Source organism: Amblyomma mixtum, chromosome 9, assembly GCF_055824585.1.
Source record: "Amblyomma mixtum isolate Tamu chromosome 9, ASM5582458v1, whole genome shotgun sequence".
NCBI classification, from domain to species: Eukaryota; Metazoa; Arthropoda; class Arachnida; order Ixodida; family Ixodidae; genus Amblyomma; species Amblyomma mixtum.
Window position 1 is genome coordinate 99902663 of NC_143020.1, and position 22503 is coordinate 99925165.

Here is a 22503-nt window from a genome sequence, read left to right on the forward strand (position 1 = left end):
CCAATCGCCGCCCTCACGCTGCCTAACGCTACCTGCGACCCGCTGTCCTCGGCGATTTTTCACCGCTCAGTTGCCAGCGACCTCGACCCACCTCACCGCGAGCAGCTCCTCGCCCTGCTTCACAAGTTCCGCTCATCATTCGACCACCAGACAACTTCCCTGGGCCGCGCGACCACTATCGTCCACCACATCGATACCGGAACTCATGCCCCTCTACGCCAGCGGCCCTATCGTGTGTCGCCTCCGGAGCGCCGCGTCATCGCTGAGCAGGTTGATGACATGCTGCAGCGCGGCGTTATTCAGCCCTCTTCTAGTCCGTGGTCGTCTCCCGTCGTGCTGGTCAAAAAGAAGGATGGTTCGATTCGATTTTGCGTTGACTACCGCCGCCTGAACAAAATTACGCGCAAGGACGTCTACCCCGCACCTCCACCAAATGAAGAGGGGTTTATTGGCAAGTTCGAAGGACTGGCAGCACCAGAACAGAACCAAGAGCGAGCTCGAGCTCTCCACGCGCGCGGCTGCCGGAATCGGAGGACGCACAAATCGCTTCGTCGTCGTTGGTGCTGGCGCTCTGCCTTCTTCATTGCAATATATATATATATATATATATATATATATATATATATATATATATATATATCACTGGGCACCTCTCTTTTGCTGCTCGAGATAAATTGTAGTAAAAACGAACGCAATACATATATAAAACAGAACACCTGCAGAATACATATATATATATATATATATATATATATATATATATATATATATATTCTGTAGGTGTTCTGTTTTATATATGTATTGCGTTCTTTTTTACTACAATTTACATGAGTGACAGAGCGGATTCATGGCTTCCGAAGCTTGTCAGACCGACCCAGTTTACGCAGAGAAAAATGCCATCGCGTTAATGCCGAAATGAATTTCACCATTCTGAAAGAAATTAATACCAGACTATTCATCGACGCCGCCTTAAGAAAGGAATTCGAATCGTATCTTTCGCGATCAGTTGCAAAGGACATACAAAGACCAAATATGAAAAATGGGGGGGTTGGGATTATAGGCGGACGAGGCATTGTCAGCTCTGTCATGCTTTACGTTGACTACAAAGAGAGCCTAGCATAATCGTGACCGTGAATTCTCTGTCTGTAATAAATGACGCTGTAAAGAAACGACAACAGCGGACACTCGAGAAATTCTAGCTTCGTTTCCCCAGGGCGCTTAAAGAAAGGGCAAGATGATTGAGCGGACAGCTTTTGTGAATAGTACTGCTCCGCCTTGGAGGCCGGAATCTTGAGCGATGACAAAGCCTTTTGCGAAGAGGAATAAAGGCATGCTCGGGATTTTTATCGTTTTTAATGTACGAACCGTACACCGACATTCGAAGCCCAGTTTAGGAAAACAATGATGATAACCAGGCATCTTCCTCTTCCGTGCCTGACATGCTTTTCATAAGACCCTGGATATAACGTTTTCATATTCTAACCCTGAGTGAAAAATGTGAAATCGTTCTTTCCTTGTTTCTTTAATTAATTCATCTTCTCTTTCTTTTTTTCTTTTCTCTTCCTTCTTCACATGCAACGTTTATTTCTTTTTCTTTTCTTCCGCTTCCTTCCATTTCTTTCCCTTTTTTATTTTATGTTCTTTCTTTCTTTCTCTCTCTCTTTCTTTCTTTCTTCCTTTCTTTCTTTCTTTCCTTCTTTCTTTCTTTCTTTCTTTCTTTCTTTCTTTCTTTCTTTCTTTCTTTCTTTCTTTCTTTCCTTCTTTCTTTCTTTCCTTCTTTCTTTCTTTCTTTCTCTCTCTCTCTTTCTTTCTCTCTTTCTTTCTTTCTCTCTTTCTTTTATTCTTTTTTCTTTTTCCCTCTTTCTTTCCTTCGTTCTTTCTTTCTCTCTTTCTTCCTTTCTTCCTTCATTTCTTCCCATGTTTCTTTCTTTTTCCCTCTTTCTTTGCTTCGTTTTTTCCTTCCTTCTTTCTTTCCTTCTTTCTTTCCTCGTTTTTCCTTTCTTTCTTTCTTTCTTTCTTCCTTTCTTTCTTTCTTCCTTTCTTTCTTTCTTTATTTCTCTATTCCTTTCTTTTTTTCTTTCTTTCTTCCTTTCTTCCTTTCTCTCTTTCTTTCTTTCTTTCTTTCTTTCTTTGTTTCTCTCTTTCTTTCCCTGCAGTTCTTTCGCCATTTATATCTTGATCCCTCTTCTTTTCCTTTGTCAGGAAGCGTTTTAGTTCAAAGAAACTAATGCAGTCTTACTTCTCCGCACACAAAGGCCTTGTCCTTAAATCTAGAAGCCGAGCAAACAATAGCTAACGCAGAAAGAAACATCGGAAAAGCGAAGCCCATGCTTAAGGCTTTTCACGCCACCCGACGAAGGCACTGAGTGCTGTTCATGGGGCGCCTCATACTTTTTGCTTTCAGTTCCCTAGCTTCGCCCAATGCTTTGCATCGTGTCTCGGTAATTGTGTGCAACGCCAAGGAAGCAAGCAGATTTCACACTCCGACAAATTTCCGTGTCTATCGTTCGAAAAACGACGCAGCTTCGCGTTCTCACGTTGCTTTGATGCCATTTCCCTAAGCTTTAGATAAGTTATATGCACCTAAATAAAAGCTCCGAGTCTTCCGCTCCATCACAGGCTGTGGGAAAGCAACGGAGGTGACCCTCCTCCCACGAGACACGTTACAATCCCACATCGATCACATAATAACAGGTGGCGTACTTCGTAGAGTGCATGCTGTCCCGACAACATGATATCCATTGGCCTAACTTGTCCGGTTAGCATTCTCATTTACTTGCGGGTGAATGCCGAGTTTTTAGTTATGACATACGACACACGCGTTGTTTACCCGAGCAACGCACCAGTATACAACGATAATTATGTAAACGATAATCTCCAATAGGGAGATTATTGTTTAGTACATTGTAACTATAGGTCGGCACACCTAATCGCAACGATCTAGCTCTACCCTCTCGACGAGCGCAGTTCTGCCCACGCTCTAGCGGGTAAAGAATGTAGCTTTTCCCACCGCTAAGAGGGACAATAAACGTGAAGGGTAATAACAAGCACTGCCACTAGAGGTGCTTAGTAACACACTGTTCCAGAAGGTGTACCTTTTTTCTGAATCTGGGCTGACGAGGTGTCAAAACTGAAGCTAACTTAAGGTATACTTCAAACGTGAATGCACCTATATAGGAATGACAAAGGGAGTAAGCTGTCCGGTCCGGTAGCGCACTCCCATTTATAATAGGGAGTGTGCTGGAGGACAGCTTATTACTATTTTAAGGCGAAAGCCTTTAATGGCTCATACTGTCGTCCATCTGATAATAAAAGAGTGTCAGACGCGTGTATCTCGGGAGCTGAACACGATAGAAGAAAACCAATGGTCGCTTCAGATAGAGGGGGAAGAAATGAACCTCGAAGCCAAGTTTGATGACTGCAGATTAATTAGGTAATTAATTATAGGAAAAAATGTCGAAATTGCGCCGAAATAGCGCGGACGTCGATATAGCCATGGGAACGGTGTGACGCCACTTCCACCGGAAGCCGTCACGGCATAGTGAAAATTGTTACAGAATGGTCGAAAAAACGAATTTGTGTCAAATTAGATGAAAAAATTTGTAATTAAGCGTAATTAACACTTAAGATTCCCGAAAAGTGTGTAATCTGGTATCAATATAGCCAACGGGAACGGTGTGACGTCCCATCCACCGGAAGTCGTCACGGCATAGTGCCCTCGGCTTTCGCCTCTCAACACTTTAGTTGCCAAGGTGTCCTAATAGGGGCTGCGCTAGAGGAAAACCTACTACTATTTTACTCCTTTCTGTTTAGACTGTAGATGGCGGCGCTCTGCACCAAAGTAGGCCTAAATAAACAGTTCCCTCGTGTTTCTGTTCCTGTTTTTCCACGCGTGCACTAGCCGCGCGCTGGTTGTTGGAGCGTTGTTTGCTGAGAGAAGGGGCTTACATCCTTTCGAGCTCTTCTAAGGCTTTCTCTAGTTTTGCAGGGCATTCTCGGTGAGAACGAGGAGCAGACGGAAACTGCGCTACATTGCTGAGAAGCGCGCCTCAACCAAACAACCAAACCCGAAGCGAGAAAAAGGAATAAAAGTGCAGCTAAAAATGACAGAATTCCCACTCGTGGCAGATAGGCGGGGTACTTTAGAAACGCCGGCAAATGAAAACAACAACAAAAAAAAAATTAACGCACGCGGACACAGCGGGGTTTGCGGGACAGAACCCGGAAGTTCGGAATCCGAGAACCAAATACTCCGTCGAGCGCTGAGTAAAATTTTGTATCCTTTTTAAACTTTTCATTTTCTTGCACAAACTGGGAAGCTTTGGCCTCTGCGCGAGGATCAGCCTCGCACACTCGTACAAGTCAGACCCGCTGAGAGAAAAAAATGCTTTGAAGTAAACCGTACAAAGAAAGAAAAAGCAGGGAAAGTTACAAAGGAATGGCGAAGAGCAAACGACCCTGAACTAGCGGAGCCAGAAAGCTTTTATCTGAGACAAGGGGAAGCATTATGCTCCTGTCGACACGTGTGCTGAATAGACGAAAGCGACCTTACAGCAAAGGGCGATTTCGTGCCGTAATAATAGCAATAATAACTCCGATTTTTATATTTACACTCGGTGGGAACAAATAAATGCTTTCATTTAGTTCCCGTGAGACAATTTCAATAATCTTTAGTACTTTCCCGAATAAATATAAAGGTTGATGAAACCGACCGGCATTCAAGTTTTTGCACAAAGCTCTAACCAAGCACAAAATTTGGCTTCATTTAGCTTCCGTGAAACGATTTCAATAATCTTTAGTACTTTCCCGAATAAATAAAAAGGCTGATGAAACCGACCGGCATTCAAGTTTTTGCATAAAGCTCTAACCAAGCACGAAATTTGGTATGCCAGGTCGAGAACAATGTCGCTGCACTGAGAAAATTGAGAGTGAAATTTCAGGCGCTTTCCTCATTACAATTTTTGAAAGTGACTATATCAACTTTGCAGCGTTTCCTCTATGTGCTAGCATGGTAACCTTTGTCATTGAAAGCTCCAAAGGACCGTACCTACTACTAGATGATAGTTAAATATCTGAAATGTGTAAAACCTATAGAAGAGTATGTGAAAGCGTGCATTTTAGGGATGCATTAAAACTTTTATTTTCTTACGGACTTTTGTAGAATGAATTGGTTATTCTGGGTGAGTAAGTAAGTTTGACACTGCCCTGTTATTTGTTTTCTTTGGTATACTTTCCGTTCAATTTCTTTTTATCCTGGCGAAATAGATTTTTCTGTCTACGTGTTTAGTAGTTCATGCAAAATCTCCCTTACCTGGGTTAGATTATTCGTCACTGGCTGTTCGCGGAAAATAAAATGCGCACACTTTATGTCGGCTGCCACTTACAAGAAAGAAAACAAAAATTCACAAAATATCAATGCAATTAATGTGACAAAATATGCATTAGCATTAGTGTCTCCATTGGACGGAGCGACCGGTACCGTGGGAGCGGATGGCGTGATCCACTCCGCCAATCATCAAGTGACACGCCCTCCCTCTGCACTCTCTCCACCCTTCGACCCTGATTGGCTACCGCGGAGTCACTCTCTTTACTCGTCGCCTCCCACCTTCTCTCCCACTCCCAATCCCTCAACCTTTCCCCTCTTAGTGGAAAGTGGATTTCCCGCTCTCCACATTGCCTCTTGCCAACCGAGGCTTCACATGCCAACGCCGGACACTTTGCGATAATAGATGTTTTAATGCTAACGCATTGTACAAAGAGTAATTCTGTTCATTCCTGCGAGCACTAGAACAACGCATCAGCGCTAACGTGATAAGCTGATTTAAATGCACAGAAGCTCTATGAATCTTTGGCATTTCTGTCGCCAATAGCACTGGCCATGACCTTACATTTGCGATGGCGTCAGCACACGACAGCGCTGTGGGCGTAGCAACAGCCTTGTCACTTGAAACTGAATTGCCCTCGATAAAGTCCAAGGAGACGTTTGTGGAATGTACTCAAAAGCGAGACATTTCGTCTTTCTTATTTTGCCCACACACAAATACAGCGGCGTCCGGAATGGTCGGATGTGTTTGGGAACATCGCTGATGGTCAATAAAACACAGGAACGCGCGCAAAGAATGCCTCGAACGCCGCCCGTACAAAGGCCGCGGACTCATTCTTTCGCTCGTTGAATAACGCACCGTGCACGCTATGCAAATGAGCTATGCAGCGTTCCTGCTTCAGTCGGTAACGGACTCCTGGCCGCCGCGTCGTCGCTTTCTGCAGTCAGAATAGAGAGCCCGCTCTTGCCGAAATTGTATCTACTCTCGCTCCTATCTTATCCACTTTCCAACAAGACGGCTCTTCTTGTAGACCGTCCCGCCAGAGCCTTTGAGGGCGGCGTTAACGTCTGGTGCAAGGAGTCCAACGCGACGTGCCTCTCTCCAGACGTCGACGTGATCGGCTTAAGGTGACGACGAGGACTTCGGAGAAAATAGTTTTGTGCTCCTCTGCATCGCGCGCGGAATTCTGGTCACGGAGCTACACTGTTCGATTCCCGGGTGCCTCGACCCTAAAGGATAGTCGGCGTGCTGTAAAGGCCCGTCGGTGATGTTTCTTTATTGCTTGAGTAAAGACGGTCTTTCTGAGCGGCGGTGAACTTTAGGAGGATGGAGGTAGATTGACCTTAATCTTGCAGGGACTATGAGGGCTCCCGTGCGAGCGCTTTAAGGGCTTAGCGACGTACGGAGACCGCGAGGTTTCCGCTACGCACTTCGCTCGTAAGCTTGTGGATGCTACGGGAAAAGGAGTTGAAGTAATAATCCGAAAAACGAACCGCCAGAGAAGGCGCGATAAAAAAGAAAGCACTTAGAAGCAGTTTTAAGAAAGTTGCGGGCAGTGGTACAGCTCTCTCTGTCGCTTCCATAAGGGATAGCGACAGCTGTCGCGGCACCTTCCTCTTTTCGCCCTACCGCTTGAGGTGTGGAGTCCCATCTGTGGTCATGTGATCGCATATGGAGGATTGTTGATAGTGTCTACTGCGCTGATCATGTGGTCTTACCGACTTAAGCCCATCTCGTACATCTCCTGCAGGGCAGCTGGTGAATGCTGCTGTTCACAATTACCACACAGTATGTGGACAGCAACCCCGCCACATGTCCGCGCGAATGTCTCTTTGTCCTGGTGAAAAATGGACCCCACATCTCACCGAGTAATGTTTGTAGGAGCTGTTCAGGAAGATGTGCTCTGCTAGAGTTGTCACGTCAGCAAGGTTGTTTGGTCGGGATGAAATGATCAGTGCGAAATATGCTTGCGTTGTGGCGTTGCTACCGCCGGTACCTGGTATCGGTTGACTCGGCACTACACTTAGTAACTCGCATGAGCATATATAGTAATAGTGACAGTAAAAACCACTGTACGAGTAACACAGTCAGTCAGCCCGAGTTGCTTTGGGAGGTTAAACCACAATAAACAATAAACAAACAAACAGATAATCGAAAAGTAAAACGGAGCACGGGAGTAGTAGACAAACTGCTTCCCAGTGAGCTCTAGCAGCGGAAGAGCCTACAAACAGGCAGGGTCCGGCGGACCCATGCTGCAGTTTTGATGCTCGCCGAACCGCCGCACGGGCAAAGCCACGCTTCTTTCATTAGTGCTCGTGAAGGGAGCTTCTAATGCTTCATTCAAGGATTTATCGTTGGTAGGCATCGTGCCGCAAGAGTTGGTCTTGGGCAGCCCGCACGTTCTGCTTCGTGACGAATGCGGCCACTTTCATAGTGCTTACTCGAGCGCCTGCAGTGGTTCGCACTTCGCTTTGCGGTTATTCTGCAACCAGCGAACCACTACGGAGCGGCGATAAATCCTTGGATGAAGCATTAAAAGCGGACGTGATGAACGCTGATCGAAGCAGCGCCGCTGTGCCAGTGCAGAAGACGCATGCGCTTTCGCTGTTAGAGTGCGCTGTATAGTAGTTTTGTCTCCGCTGACGTGCTTCGTTTTACTTTCGGTGTACCTGTAAACAGTAGCCGGAAGACATAAAACAGCTTGAGCGAGATAACACTTATAAAATATGGGGTAGTACATAAGACTACTTACTGTGAATGCGAAAACATTTGTGCGTCATCATTGGCTACTAGTTCGCTAATTTGTTGACTAGCTAGTACTAGTTAGTAACTAGTACTCATATCTGAAAGGCCTTTAGGTCAGATGCCTTTGGTTGAAGCCCTTGATGAAAGACCAGTCGACGTGCATGTACATATATAGCTTCGCTTTAACCGTGCCGCCACATCACTTCCAGTTTAGCTAAGGACACTTTTATTCTTATTACGCCACTTCCGGTCTGATGACTTCACTTCCGATTCCAGGACCATGGTGACGTCACGCTGAACTGTTACGGCCTGGGTTCGAAACCAACTTGGAAAGAAATTTTATTTTTATTTCTTTCTTGATGATGTAAAGTCACTGCCGATGACGTCTAAGGTCACGGGGGGATTTCGATCCGTTCTCGTGGACAATGGGTCAACGCCGGGTTTTCCGACTGATGAGTCATATAATGATTTAGAATTAATAATTTACTTCTCTGTTATGTGAGCACCATGGCATGTTGGCTACAAATCTGACTGCACGCTTCTACGCAAGGACTAATTTGTCCATGAGCTTTCTGCTGGTAGTTCTCCAAATAATGAATATATGAAAAATGGTGACAAAAAAGCGTTATACATTACCTGATTAAATTTAGTCGGTAGATTCAGTCTTTTGCGACATAAGACATTATTGACTTTATTCGTTTTAGTCCGAAAAAGTAACCCAAGGAAACTTTCAGGTGACTATTAAATTTGGTTCTAAGTAAAGGCTCACCACTGCGTTCAATTAGTTTTGTTTCGTGCAACGGTATTGCTTTCGTGTTTGTTTTGTTAACGCTTAAATAGATTTCTGGAAACTTTAAAGAAATAATTCTAATGTGAGGCAGTGCGTCCCACATTTGTTAAAGATAGATTGCAACGCGATGAGAGACGGCGGCCGGCTGACAGCACGTCGGCTCTGCCCGAGAGCCTAACGACTGTGTTGCTGCTGCAGTAGAAATTCGTATCCGCATTTAATTCACTCATCTGCAGTCTTCCGAACGTAAGTACAGTTACACAATCAGCAAATGCAATAACATTTACTTGAACGGTAACTCACAATATACCATTTATACAGAGTAGGAATACCAGTGGCCCTGAAATGCTGCCTTGCGGAACATCGGAATTTATATCCTATATATCTGAAAAAAAAACACTGTTATGGTCTACACATAACAGTGACACATTTATGTGATAACGATTTTATATTTATAATAAAAGGTTTTGCTTGATTGAATCGAAAGCAAACAACCACGTATATACCGACAAGAAGCGTTTCTTCAAACGATTTCATTAATATTTCTGTTTGCTTGACCAGTGTCATCTATGTAGACGTTTTTCGCCTGAAACTGCTTTCGCGCAAGCGTCGCTCCTGTATTCTGTTGCTGTACAAACAGGAAGGCACAAAAGTGCGCTGTGCGTTAAGAGGGCTGAGACAAGTGGTGGAGAAATAGGCTAAGAGGACAGTTCATCATGAGCGTTTGTTAACTTGTAAACACCTGAATGACTGGCCTTAAGGACCTCGTTTGTAAACATAGATCGCTGCATTTTTCGGACAAGTGAGCACCAGACGACGTCACCTCATTACGGATCCTCCGCAGCTGTCAGAAGTTCTGTAGCATCCAAGCAATCAGGGAACCATTGCTTGTACAAATGCAAGTCCTAAGACAAAAAAAAAAAAAAACGAATGCAGATGTCAGCGACGGGTTTTTAGCAAGCCCTGGTGTACCCCGAATCTCGAGTTAGCAGTACTCTTCCCTTGAATAGAGAGCTCTCTCCACTGAGATAATTTCGTCACATAATAAGCGTTCATTAGTGAAAAGCACCGAACGGCATGAATTACTTACGGCAGTTGTTTTTGCGTTGATGACCTTGTCTGTTTAAGGCGTTTGGAGCCTTCGTGGCACGTCGCACCTGAGTGGTACACAAGAGAATCACTTTGGCAAGCTGCGAGGAACTGCTTTTGCTTCTATTCTTGCAACACTTAACACAGACGTAATGAAGTTTAAATGAACAGCAAAATATTTTGCGCAATGAATTAGAAATGTTCAGAAGGCGTTTTGTTGTTCCGCTGCCTCCGGGCAAGTGGTATGCTTCTTAAATCGCAGTCTAGGAAAATCACTTCTGCAAGAATACGAAGTTCGGTTGTAAAGTGGACAAGGGGTCGTTCAGCGGAAGTTAGATCAGGAAGATTCTCAGCGAAACTCGTGTGTGGCTATATATGGCTAAATATAGATGCCATTAAGCAATACAATCATCATCTTCTTGAACATTGCATTAAGGAATATTAAGTACCGTTATTAGTGTTGGGGGTGAGTGGAACCTGTAGTTTAAATGATGGCTGTGAACATATCTTAGTAATTCACTTTGAGAGGTATAACGGGAAGATAATAAAACTTTCCCAACTGTGCCGTCCAACTATACTCCGATACGACTTAAGTCTTCAGTGAAGCTCCGTTCATGTTCAGGACCTCCGCAGAGAAGTCCTCCATGACAAACAGTAGTCCTTTGTCATACATTTTCTTGTTACCTAAAGAAGAAGCTAATCACAGGAAAAAATTATAAGCCCTAACCTTGCACTCATGTTTAAGTCACAGCCCGGTTCTCTATCACCAAGTGGTGCAATGTCAGTGTGAAACGGGGGTACGGTGACAGTTTTGTTGCACAGGCACAATTTTTTTTTGTTTTCCATGCAGGTTTTTCAGCGGCTGCGGCTAGAAGTCACCGCTCAACTCCAAGCCTGGAAGAAACCGTGATGGCTATTTTGCAGTCAGTGCAACTGGTGAACCGCCACTCCACGACTGCACCTTTCCTGGACCAGCTCCGAGTTTTCTTACTGGCCATGGCAGGAAGTTGCGCTGCTTGAACGCTACAAAAAGTCCTGCAAACAGTCGTCGGTGTACTGTTATTGGTGGATCAAGATGACTTGAGGACGTTCGTGCTTAAGAATAGTTCAGTTCTCGTATCACGACATCACTCGAGATCGAGCTCAGAAGAGCACGGACGGCGTTTGATTTTGAGCTGCGCCCCACTCTTGGCGGAAGTACTTCCGGAACTGCTTCCCGCGGTTCACCAAAGAACTCTCATGTGGCCAGTATGTCACATTGTAATTATCCACGAACATTTTCAGTGCGACCTTCGGCTTCAAAGCTGACTATAAAATCTACAACCGTGACTTGAAGTTTCTCTCAAGTGAGGTGTTTAGGTGTGCCCCGAAGTAAGATAAGTTGTGTGATTACAGGGTGTAACAGCATCTCCCCACCGCTGTCTGCAGTGAACTTGAAGTCTTTGTCAGCACCTGTACCAGAAGCTAAGAACGCGCATAGGTCGTTTCGCAACGACATCATACCTGGAGAAGCGCTGTAAGATAATCACTTGACGCAAAATTTGTTCGAGGCCTTGTACAAACAAATTTTGTGGGAGGGCTAACACAGTGTCTTTGGTTTCCATTTTTGCTATGAATTCATGCGTGGAAAAGATGCCCATAGGTGGCTGGCTACGATAGGATCTTGTGCCGGCAGAGATAAAACGTCCGTCTCTTCACTGTGGAATCGTCAGTGATCTGACATCGCTATATTATCTTGGAGCATCTGTAAAGCGTAATAGCAGAATCGTTCTTGGTGTGCTACGTGCTAACGCGGCTCGACAGCCTACATTCATAGTTATTCGGTCCAGTTTTGCTTTCGAGATTTTCGAAGCGAAATAGACCGAAACCAAACCGACCGCTTCTTACTCATCTGATCACTTCCTAACTCGAGTGACTTCAAGAACTCCTGCAGTAACAGTCACTAAAACGTGCCTTCAGCTTGTGCGCTTGTCCGGCCTCTCCACATAGAGCCTGCTGTCGTCACAGGATGTGATTCAACAGGCAACTCCGAGGGATGTGCTGCTAAAGAGGTTTCCTGCTCAAGAAAATAGTCGTGTGGAGTTACCCGATCAAACGCACGACGTTTAAGGGTTGTGTGGATTCTTTGTGTTTGTAGGGGTCAAGGCAGGCGAACATTGTGCCCTTAGCAGCTAGGCACAACCACTTGTGCGTGCTGCCAAGGAACTGCGGTTGGTGTTTCGCCTTCAGTGCTTGGGACAAGTCGGGTGCTTGTGCCACATGACAAACCCTACCAGTGCACCGATGGAGAACGTTGCCGTGGCCGCTGTGAGCTCGCTGGAGGACAACGCCACCATCCGGGAGTACCTGGAACTGCGACTCGGGCCTCAGCACATCTTGTTGCCCATTGTGATCCCGCTCACTGTGCTCTACGTAGTGGTGTTCGTGAGCGGTGTCGTCGGCAACGTGACAGTGTGTCTGGTGATAGCACGCAACTCGCACTTCCAGACACCCACAAACTACTACCTCTTCTCACTGGCCATCTCGGACCTGCTCATACTCGTCTTTGGTGAGTCGGTCTCAGGCCTCTTTTTTTCTTTTTTACAATCCTACACGCGATGCACAAGATTTCCTTGATGGTGCATCTAGTCCATCGCTTTCTAAGGTTCGTCTAGCAGTCCTTCTCAGGCCTCCTCTTTTTTATGCGAAGCATACTACTTTAGCTACCACTTCATCCCTTCACCGTGGTTATGCGCCTCCAAATCACGTGATACATGACGTCACACCACGTGACACGATGACGTCACGACAGTGGAGAAACGGGGGCCCACTTCGCCCCGTCGCTGTGGTTGTGCGCCTCCAAATCACGTGACACGACGTCACACCACGTGACACGATGACGTCACGACAACGACGTCACACCACGTGACACGATGACGTCACGACAGTAGAGAAACGGGGGCCCACCTCGCGCCGTCGCTGTGGTTGTGCGCCTCCAAATCACGTGATACATGACGTCACACCACGTGACTTGATGACGTCACGACAGTGGAGAAACGGGGGCCCACCGCGCGCCGTCGCTGTGGTTGTGCGCCTCCAAATTACGCGACACGATGATGCTTCGCATTCTCCAGGCTTAACCAAGTTAAGCCTCAGCCATTTTTTTTCTTCAATCCTGTACACAATGCACAAGACGTCCTTGATCTTGTCCATCGCAGTCTCAGGTTCTTACAGCTGTTTTTTGAGGCTGCTCTTACATCTGTGTTAACACGCTAGTGCTTAATATAGAGCAGTGTAATGTTGTTATGTACAGTGCTTGCAAAGCCGCGTTCCTCGCCTATTATGGCTTTTTCACGCGACTTCGGCGCCGGCTAGTGGACTGAGCGGAAACAAGGATGAGGAAAACCTCGCAGCTAATCAAACGAAAAGAAGAATAGTGAAATTCACAGTACATAAATATTGCCACGTATCATTATAGTGTTTGTTCGTTCACGCTCAAGGCTGCAGGAAAGGGCTGTTATCATTTTTGTTCGTGACGCGAGAAGCGACCAGTCTAATCTCGATTGATCGCAGTCATGAAAGGCTGCATCTAGAGTTTTCCTGATTGCTGTAGATGATCTTGTCCTGCTATCTGGAAGTTTCCTTCCCGGCTTTAAATTAAGCGATGCCGCGAGCAGCGGGCATTCGTAGTTCGACGACCGACGAGCACGTTTGTTGCTTACGCCGCCGCCGATTGATTCAGTTCTTTCGCGGGCGCAAGTCAGCCTAAATAAAGAGCTTCGTTTGCAAGTATTTCTGGTGTCTCCCTGACCTCTGGACTGCCGTCACTACAACGTGACAATATGGTCCCAAAACTAAATGGTCGCTTTGTCAGGATTGTAACATGGTTGTTTATAAGTCGGTCTGATTTAGCCAAGTTTTGAAGTTCATGGCCTAAACAAGGGGTGAACTTTTAATATGGACACGAATGTAGCCTTTGCGAGCAAGCACTCTAGTTCTAACAGCGTTGCACGCTAAGTACATGAAAAGAAGCGTAACTACTATTTGTCAGGGGGTAGACGACGGTGCCCGGACATGACCTTCCAAAGTGGAGAGTTTTTATCACGCGCCTGAGTTGTACGGTTTTGCTGGACTATCTGCTGTTTAGCAGTGTGAAGTTCTGGAAAGCTGCTGAGCTTCTAGGCTCTATCTGTTCTATACAAAAGAGCAATTTGTGTTGCCTTTTTAAGTACAGCCGCAAACCTTTTCTAAGAATGTAACGGTACAATTTCTTTTTGCAGTCATCGGTTTCTCACTGCCGTGTCGTCACCTGTAAGTGTAGGTTGCCTTGTTGGGCGAGCTTAATTCTTTAATATCCTGACTTCCTCTATCAGAGATCTAGTCCCTAGTATTAGGCACGGAGTTGCTTGAACGAATGATGGTATCGGTGGTAGCGTTTAGGCTTGCTTTCCTTTTAACTCAGTCGAACACCCTACACCTTTTAGTGTCAGTGAACTTTCAATAAACGATGAGAAAATGTTAGCGCCACTGGCTGATCTAAAGTGTAAAATAAATAAAAAAAACGATGAGATAAGTGTTTCGACAAGTTAGATGGACCGATTAGGGTTTATGTGCAAGGTTATATTGCCGAGGAAAATTGAGATAGGCATGACTCAGTTGAGCCGTGCAGGTTTAAACTTGAAACCGAAGACAAGTTTAACGGGCCTGAAAAGCGGGGATTCCCAGGAGAAGGCTGTCGTAAGCGGCTGAAAAGTGACGAGTTATTCGATTATTTCAGCAAGCCGGACGGCATGGGTTTAATACAAGGTTGCAGAGATGCTGTCGCAACATGTCAGTGACATCGTGGCAACATCTGCAATATCTGCAACACGCATGCAACTGCAAGTCGTCGACAGAAGAAATGAAAATATGGCTCCTGATGTGTTTCTTTAGGGAGTTGTTTCGAGGAATTTGGGAAAAAAATCTAAACTTCTAGGTTCTTTTACGTCGGCCATATGAGAAGTACACTGACCTCGCAGCAGTCGAGTGGTCGCGTGACAGAAGTAGAAAACCGAAGGAACATACTTGAGCCTTTGAATCGCTTGCGACATCGATGCCTGCCTTTGCGTTAAAGCTTCTCTTGAGAACATTGGCTTTACGAGGGCCCTTTTTATTACGCTCGAAGTCGGTTTCAAAAACTGCAAACAAACAAGTCGATCCTCTCCCGTGCATAACGTGGTTTCTTTTCTTGAAATAATAATATATTTTGTTTCATGTTCTGGACGAGTATCGCACTTGTATCCCAACTGTATTTTTTTTCTCTGATTCATTATTTTTTTACCTGTCATTTCATAGATTTGCACTAAAGCGGTGAACTGGAAACATGGCCTTTGAGATCGGTACAATAAATGGCAATTCTTCCTCGAAGCATACGTCACTTAATGCCACATGCAGCCATGTCTAAATGTCTTAAGCAAGCTGATGATTGCTATAGCTCCAAATTCTTAACTATGCACATAACAAACAATTCTCGAGAAAACCATTTTAACGGGGAAGAGTTTATGAATGTAATTTTTTGATATATTAGAAGATTTCACTATAAGAATCAATATATCCGCAGATATCCTGCCAACAGGCTTACATTTTTTCCTACTGACGTTTTTGCGATCCTCAAAAGCGTTCCTCATGGCAGTCGTAACTGCTCCTTGCGAGCGATGAAATAACCTTGAAAGAAGGATTTTGCTACACAACAAAAAAGTGGACCATTACCTTCAATATTTTCATAGGAGCACCTTATATTTTTTCAATATTCAAAAATTTTTATCCAGGAATGGTTAAGACGCTAAGTTGAAATTCGAAATTTTCACTGATTTCTCAAAAATCTGCTATTGTCACTATGGGAGCCTACAGCGTTAACCATACCTGTTTACATACCGCTTCGAGAAGCGGTAGCGAGCTGCGGTGACTGAGCGGTTTCGCTAATGGTACGCATTCACCTGACGGTCAACGTCAGCCTGGCTGAAGCATTTTTCTTGGCAGGAGCCTTAAGCGGTTTCCTAAAAGCTGCCCAACGCTTCCCTCTAGCTCGCATGGTGTCAAGGTCCTTGCTAGGGACCTCGAACGAGGGTCTTTCTAATCCTGTCTGTGGAGCGTTTAACGCCTCGCATGGCGACACGGAGCGACAGAAAGAAAAAAAAAACAAATCCGTCAGCACGAAAAACCGAGCAGAGAAAGGCTGGCTTTATGTTGCACATTCGTGGATGTCGATTTTGCTATGATTATACTCCCTTGAGTCGACGTCGCCTGCCACCTCAGAAGAGAAGACTGCGACGTAACTGTCCACTCTGTTTATCTGGAGAAACAAAGCGTCTTTGAAAGCTGTGGTTTTCTTGTGAAGAGACTTCGTGTGACACTTTTACGGCCCCTTCGGCGTCGCTGAACGTTTTGCAGCTTGGTCCTTTCATTTTCTTTTTTTTATTTTATACTAGGTTCAGTTGAGACACGCGCAGTGCGGGTCTTGTTTTTAGGAGCACAGGTTTCTTTGCGCCAGGCACGCCCTGTGTCGTCGCAAGTCCTCCAGGTCGACGTGACGGCAGTGGGCGCTAAGCCAAATGGAACGTTCAGTGTGCTGGCGAGACTGAGTCACGGGCCTAATGACGGAGGGAGCAGACGAAGTTAAAAGGCGGCAACTTGAAAGATTGCGGAAAGAGCACGAGAAATAGGGGTAGAGGGCGCGATGAGGGCAGGTAGGAGGTGCCATCTCGTGAAGAGAGAACGTAACTCTCACTTTGCTTCTGTGACTCGCCCTGGCCTGAGCGTTCCGAAAAATTACCTGAATGAGAGAAAAGCCGCCAGATCTCTAAGCAATTATCCATGGCGGAGGACGAACTCGAGCATCACGTGACACTTTTCAAGCTTAGTCATAAGAAAATTAATGGAGAAAACCGATCCTACCTGACTGCTGCGGAGCGCTTTATTGGATAGCGGAGCATTGGCCGTCACTTAGGGTTAACTTCGGGCTCATTTTTTTACGATTCGGTGTGGAAAGTGTCACGTGACGCCCCCTCCTGAGTTTTCCTTCTCGGATTGAGTTTCTGAAGAGCCCTGAATTAAGTACACTAACGTTAGAAAGTATGAACTTCGAATTCAGATCCGCTAGCTTCAGCGGAAAACTTGGCTTCGGTCGGCTGCGAAAATATAGCCGCACAGCAATTTAACGATTTTATATCCTTAGCAAAATAATTAAAATGCAAGAAGTAATACACCTACAGTGACGAAGACCTTAAAATACTCGCCCCGGTTTCTCATTTAAAGGAATAAAGAACACTCTTTGAAGCCTTGGCACAAGAAAAGGGTGTCTTCTTTGGAGCTTCATCCCGTCTCATGCCAATAACAATCGAAATCAAACCCAAAATTCACACGTCCCGGTATTCACCGCGGAGAATGAACGATCGAAGCGCCAGTTCTCACCCTGGAGCCTCCTGCACTAAACTCTACCGTTGCGTCTAGCGGTTTCGGAGGTTGAGGAAGAAGGCGACGAAATTGGATGGAAGGCACGTGGCAAAAGTCGGCATGTTTAGATGAGAAAACGTGTCTTCCACTTAGCTTCCACGCCTCTGCACAAGTAATGACTCGCTGGCCGGTAGCGCCCCGTATGGGGCGCTTCCTTCTTGGGACGGACAAAGCACAACATAACAAAAGGAAAATGAACGAGCAAAGCAAGGCACCATCTTTCCTGCTTTGCACCTCTTTTGTCTTGGTAACCGTTGCTTTGGCTCGCACCACCGTGGAGTGCGCTTCCGTCTGCTGTCTGACACGTGGGGGATGGGCTGCAATTTCCTGGGGATACCTCTCTGTGTAACAGTTCTCGCCAAAAACAGCAAAAGAATGGACACAAAATTAAACCTTACCAGACTTTGTCTTCGGATTTCGCTATAGCAACGTTTACTCACATAAGCCCAGCGGACTTGTGCTCAAGTTTGGCCCAAAAGAACAACCGAAGCTTGCACCACGTACTGGACATCTTAACCTAGAGAGGCGAAAAAAATGTTTTGGCTCTCAGCGTTTTCGCTGCCGCGGATTAACTGGGTGCTTTGTCGCGTTGGGTCTGAAACAATGTGGTCAGGGCGAATAATTCGTGCTGAGCCTATTATCCTTTTTGGGCGTTAGTACGTGAGCGCCTCTTTTCACCGTCCTGTCGCGAACAGCTAAACAATTATATTAGGCGTCAGAAATGGTAATTTTGCTGTTTCCTTTTGGGCCGTAGGTGCTGTCATTAAGCGATTACACTCAGGAGCAGAACTACCGAATGCAACCTTTTGCATACAACTGAAGTTATAAATATAGTCATGACTCTTTGCTAGTGAGCAATCATCCACTGTTTCAAAGTAGATAGTCTGCTTTGGGAGCAATAATCGGACGCGTTACACAACGAAATGGTTTTCTATCACTGTAATAATGTCTAAAGCTATGAGCTGCATGGATGTTACGCCCTTAAGGCTGCGCAAAGCAACGCACGATAGAAAGGAAAGCCTTAGCTGGTCATTGCTTTTTCTTTTCCTCACTGAGCGCTCATTTATTTTGCTTTCTATTGTATCTCTTCTTGTCGTCTGTGGAAAGATGCCTGGCTGCTTTCTTCTCCAGAAGTCTATTGTTTGTTGACGTGCTGTGGGAACCTACACTTGACTACAGCCCCTGTTTTGTCTACGAAGATGTCTTCAAGAATTTAGCCGCACTGAAACAACAGCCTGTCGGTTACCAACGAAGCAAGCCCAGTTATCTTGGTGATTTCACGATGCTTTCACCACGATGCTTTCAGAGTCCAAGCACGGCCATGCCACTTTGCCATGTGCACCCGCCCACAAAAGTTTCTGCAACGCGACTTTGTTGAGGCGCGCTGCTTTAGATTTACTGGTGCAGTGTGTAATTCGCAGACTTCACATTATACAGTACATGTGTATATATTCAACTCCGCGGGAATGACAGTGACGAAACAAATTTTCTCGTCGGTATTGCGTTCTATGAACCTTTCACTGAGGGTGTTAAAGGTTTGCCATTACGCCATTTAGTGGCCGGTGTCAAGGATATTTATCAAAAAAAAAAGGCGCAGTGTGTCGCTACGTTTCTTGATCTCTTCAAAGCTGCTGAGGGAAGCTTTGTCTTGAGGAGCTATTCTTTAAATGGGGAGAAGAATTGGGGCGCAGACAGCTGTTGAGTTGAGCATATTAGAATGAAACTGGGTAAATCTTATAGACTGTCTTCAGGCAGAGAATATGAAAACTTCAGATCTCTATAGCTACAGAACACTCTTTTTAGTTTTCCAAACCATACTCCTTCTTCCACCAGCGCTCCTGTACAAAACACCTCTTTTGTGGCGCGGCATTATCATTGACTCTCTCTTCGGGCGGAATGCTCCGCAGCAGCCGCCGCAGAAGGGCCGTGATAGACTCTTCCTTTCTCGCCATTGCCCGCCCTCTTCTACGGTAATCATCATCCGGTAGTCGACTCCTCCGCTCACACCACATCCTCGTCCTTCCGCGGTTACCACCTTCCGGACGCGTAACGTGGTAACCACCCTTCGGTTACGCCTTCCTACGCTCTCGTTATACTACCTTTAGGGTGGTTCACATGGCAACCCCTATCTGGTTATGCATTCCTACGCTCTCGCCACACACTCCTCCCTTCACGTTAACCGCCCTGTGGTTGGTTGCGGTGGTAACTAACTACCGGTTAAGCATTCCTCTGATCTCGTCACAACCTGTTTTAATAATAATAATCTCTTTATTTGTGTCGTAGGGTACACGGTCGACACTGGAGGCCGGCAGTAAAAGCTGTCATAAACGACAGCTTGACAGAGCCGCAGGCCCCCATGCACATGGCAGCTGTACAGTGGCAATGCTTATATGCAAAAAAAGATACTATACACAGTACAGCTCACAGTACACCCTCATAAATAAATTCTATTTTTCTAGACAGGACACAACATAAAATTTTGTGATATACGGCATAAATGAATAGATAGAACATGAACAGAACATACAACCTGATGGATAGAGCATAAAATTACCGTCGCTTAAGGCATGAGACAATGACAGATCAAATTTTATGAAATAATAAGAACAAATTGCACAGGCGGTTATAGTCTAGTAAGGCAAGAAAAGACAATCAAGAGTACATTTCATTCGTCAGAAGGAAATAGCATGAGCACAATACAATAAAAAACCGGTAGGTGAACATGGTCACTTTGTGTAAGGAGAAATTATTCAGTTGAAAAAGATATGGGTGTAGAAACAACTCAAATATTAAGAAACCAAAAAAAAAAGAAGTGTAATTGCGGATTGCCAGTGACAATCAGGCATGATCATTTGGACATGTCGTATTTTATTATTTCTTTAAATGAATATATTTGTAATTGTACATTTTCTCTGTTCAATTTATTTAATAAGCTCGGCAACTGATTTTGCAGTGTTTGATGACCATATGTTGTGCGGTATGTTTTTACCATCCAGTATTCGCTGTAACGGGTGACATGAACAACCCACGGTAACAACCCTCTGAGTGGTTTCCATGACGACGCATTCATCGGCTACGCCGACTGCTACTACTACTACTACTACTACTACTACTACTACTACTACTACTGCTACTGCTACTGCTACTACTGCTACTACTACTACTACTACTACTGCTACTACTGCTACTACTACTACTACTACTACTGCTGCTACTACTACTGCTGCTACTACTACTACTGCTGCTACTACTACTACCACTACCACTATTACTACTACTACTACTACTACTACTACTACTACTACTACTACTACTACTACTACTACTACTACTACTACTACTACTACTGCTACGGCCACTACTACTACTACTGCTGCTACTACTACTACCACTACTACTGCTGCTACTACTACTACTACTGCTGCTACTACTGCTACTACTACTACTACCACTACCACTACCGCAAGTACTACTACTAACTACTAACTCGTTTGGTTCAGACCCCCATTAAAACTAACAGCTATAGATGCGCCGGTTTTTCTACATATTCACAATTGTTTTCCCTGTCGGTGCGTGCCGGTCGCCTATGTGAATTCGGTAAAATACTTGGGAGTCTTCTTCGACAGGGATATGTATTGGCACAGCCAGCTATCACATGCACGTCTGCGATAAGCTTCGGAGCGCAGCCTGATTGTTTTTCCATATGAAATCAATTGTTCTTTTTCAGATAACAAAAAATACCGCGCATGCTCTGGTGTACAGCATTCTCCGATATGGGATTACTATTAAGGCTTTTTGCTCAGCTAGATTGCAAAACAGAGTTGACACTTTATTAAGAAACATACTAACAAATGTAGCATATAACGCCCCCTTTTCTGTACTCGCTAACATTTTCACAGCCCTTGGTCTTCCATGCTTTTGAACACTCTTTCTACAGACTGTAGTGGTACGACATTTCTGGGACGGCAATTTCAAAATACGTCATATAGCTTAACGGAGCCTGCGTAGTACCATTCGTTTTAAGGCGCCGCGTTCCTCAACAAGGCATGGGGAAGCCAGGCGCTGTGTTTATGTTCCCCAAAGTTCTAATGATTTGCCAGAGGAGGTGTTTTCCGCAACATCAAAAAAAAAGCATTAAAAATCATGGTTCAGTCATTGTAACACGGTTCCTATTTGTTTATAAATTTTCATGATCAGGCATCAAGTGTTAAGTTACTATTGTGTTAACGTATGTTTCTTGCTGTTTATTTTTATTTCTTGTTGATGTTACTTGTCTAAACTGTTACAGCTTGGTCACTAATCAGTTCGTGTTATTATTGTTTTGATATGTTGTGTTGATATTATGATCATATTTTTTGTTTGTATTGCATGACCGTCTGCCGACTTTGCCGGGCCAGGTCCCTCAAGCCACTAGAGGCTTTGACGGGCCCGTTTCATTATACTGTACATATTATGTGCAATAATAGATATAATAATAATAATAATAATAATAATAATAATAATAATAATAATAATAATAATAATAATAATAATAATAATAATAATAATAATAATAATAATAATAATAATAATAATAACTACTATTACACCGACGCGAAATCCAGAAACGGGCGCTTAATAGCTGCCGCTGTAAAATGGGTATGAAGAGTTCTCATAGGGTACCTAGAGTGAATACTGCCATATTAAATCTCGAGGCAAGTGAAAAAGAAAATTCGTTATATGAGATCATAAAAACTTCCTTTTTGTGATATAACCGGGCAACACAGCACCAAATTTAAGATGATAAATTTATTCGCTTTGATCGTGGTACCGCGTGAATTTCACAGAATTTCGGCATTATTTTGTTACCGGGCAGGGCAGTTGTAAAGGTAGACATCTAAGCTACCAGCTGTTGCAGTTGTTGGCATTATTTTGTAAAAAAAAAGAACTATCGAAAAGTTCCGCCTCGTACGGTCACAAGATTTGAAAAATGTTGTTTTAAATTCTACGAATCCGCCCCCGTTAGCTCGAAGAAGGGAATCTAAAAGCGCCTGCTCGCTGACCGAAACCTAACTTTAAAGTTCTGGAACAAAGAGTATTGTTTCT

At 44.7% G+C, this 22503-nt stretch overlaps 1 protein-coding gene across 1 annotated transcript in view; it reads left to right on the plus strand.

Moving 5' to 3' along the window:
* The window catches only part of LOC149330337 (neuropeptides capa receptor-like), a 267622-nt gene that overhangs the window by 78880 nt on the left and 166239 nt on the right, over positions 1-22503 (plus strand). Inside the window, exon 2 of the mRNA XM_089560920.1 lies at positions 10799-12496. Coding sequence (XP_089417046.1) covers positions 12208-12496 — 289 coding nt within the window. The 5' untranslated portion in view covers positions 10799-12207. The remainder of the gene's footprint in view (positions 1-10798; positions 12497-22503) is intronic.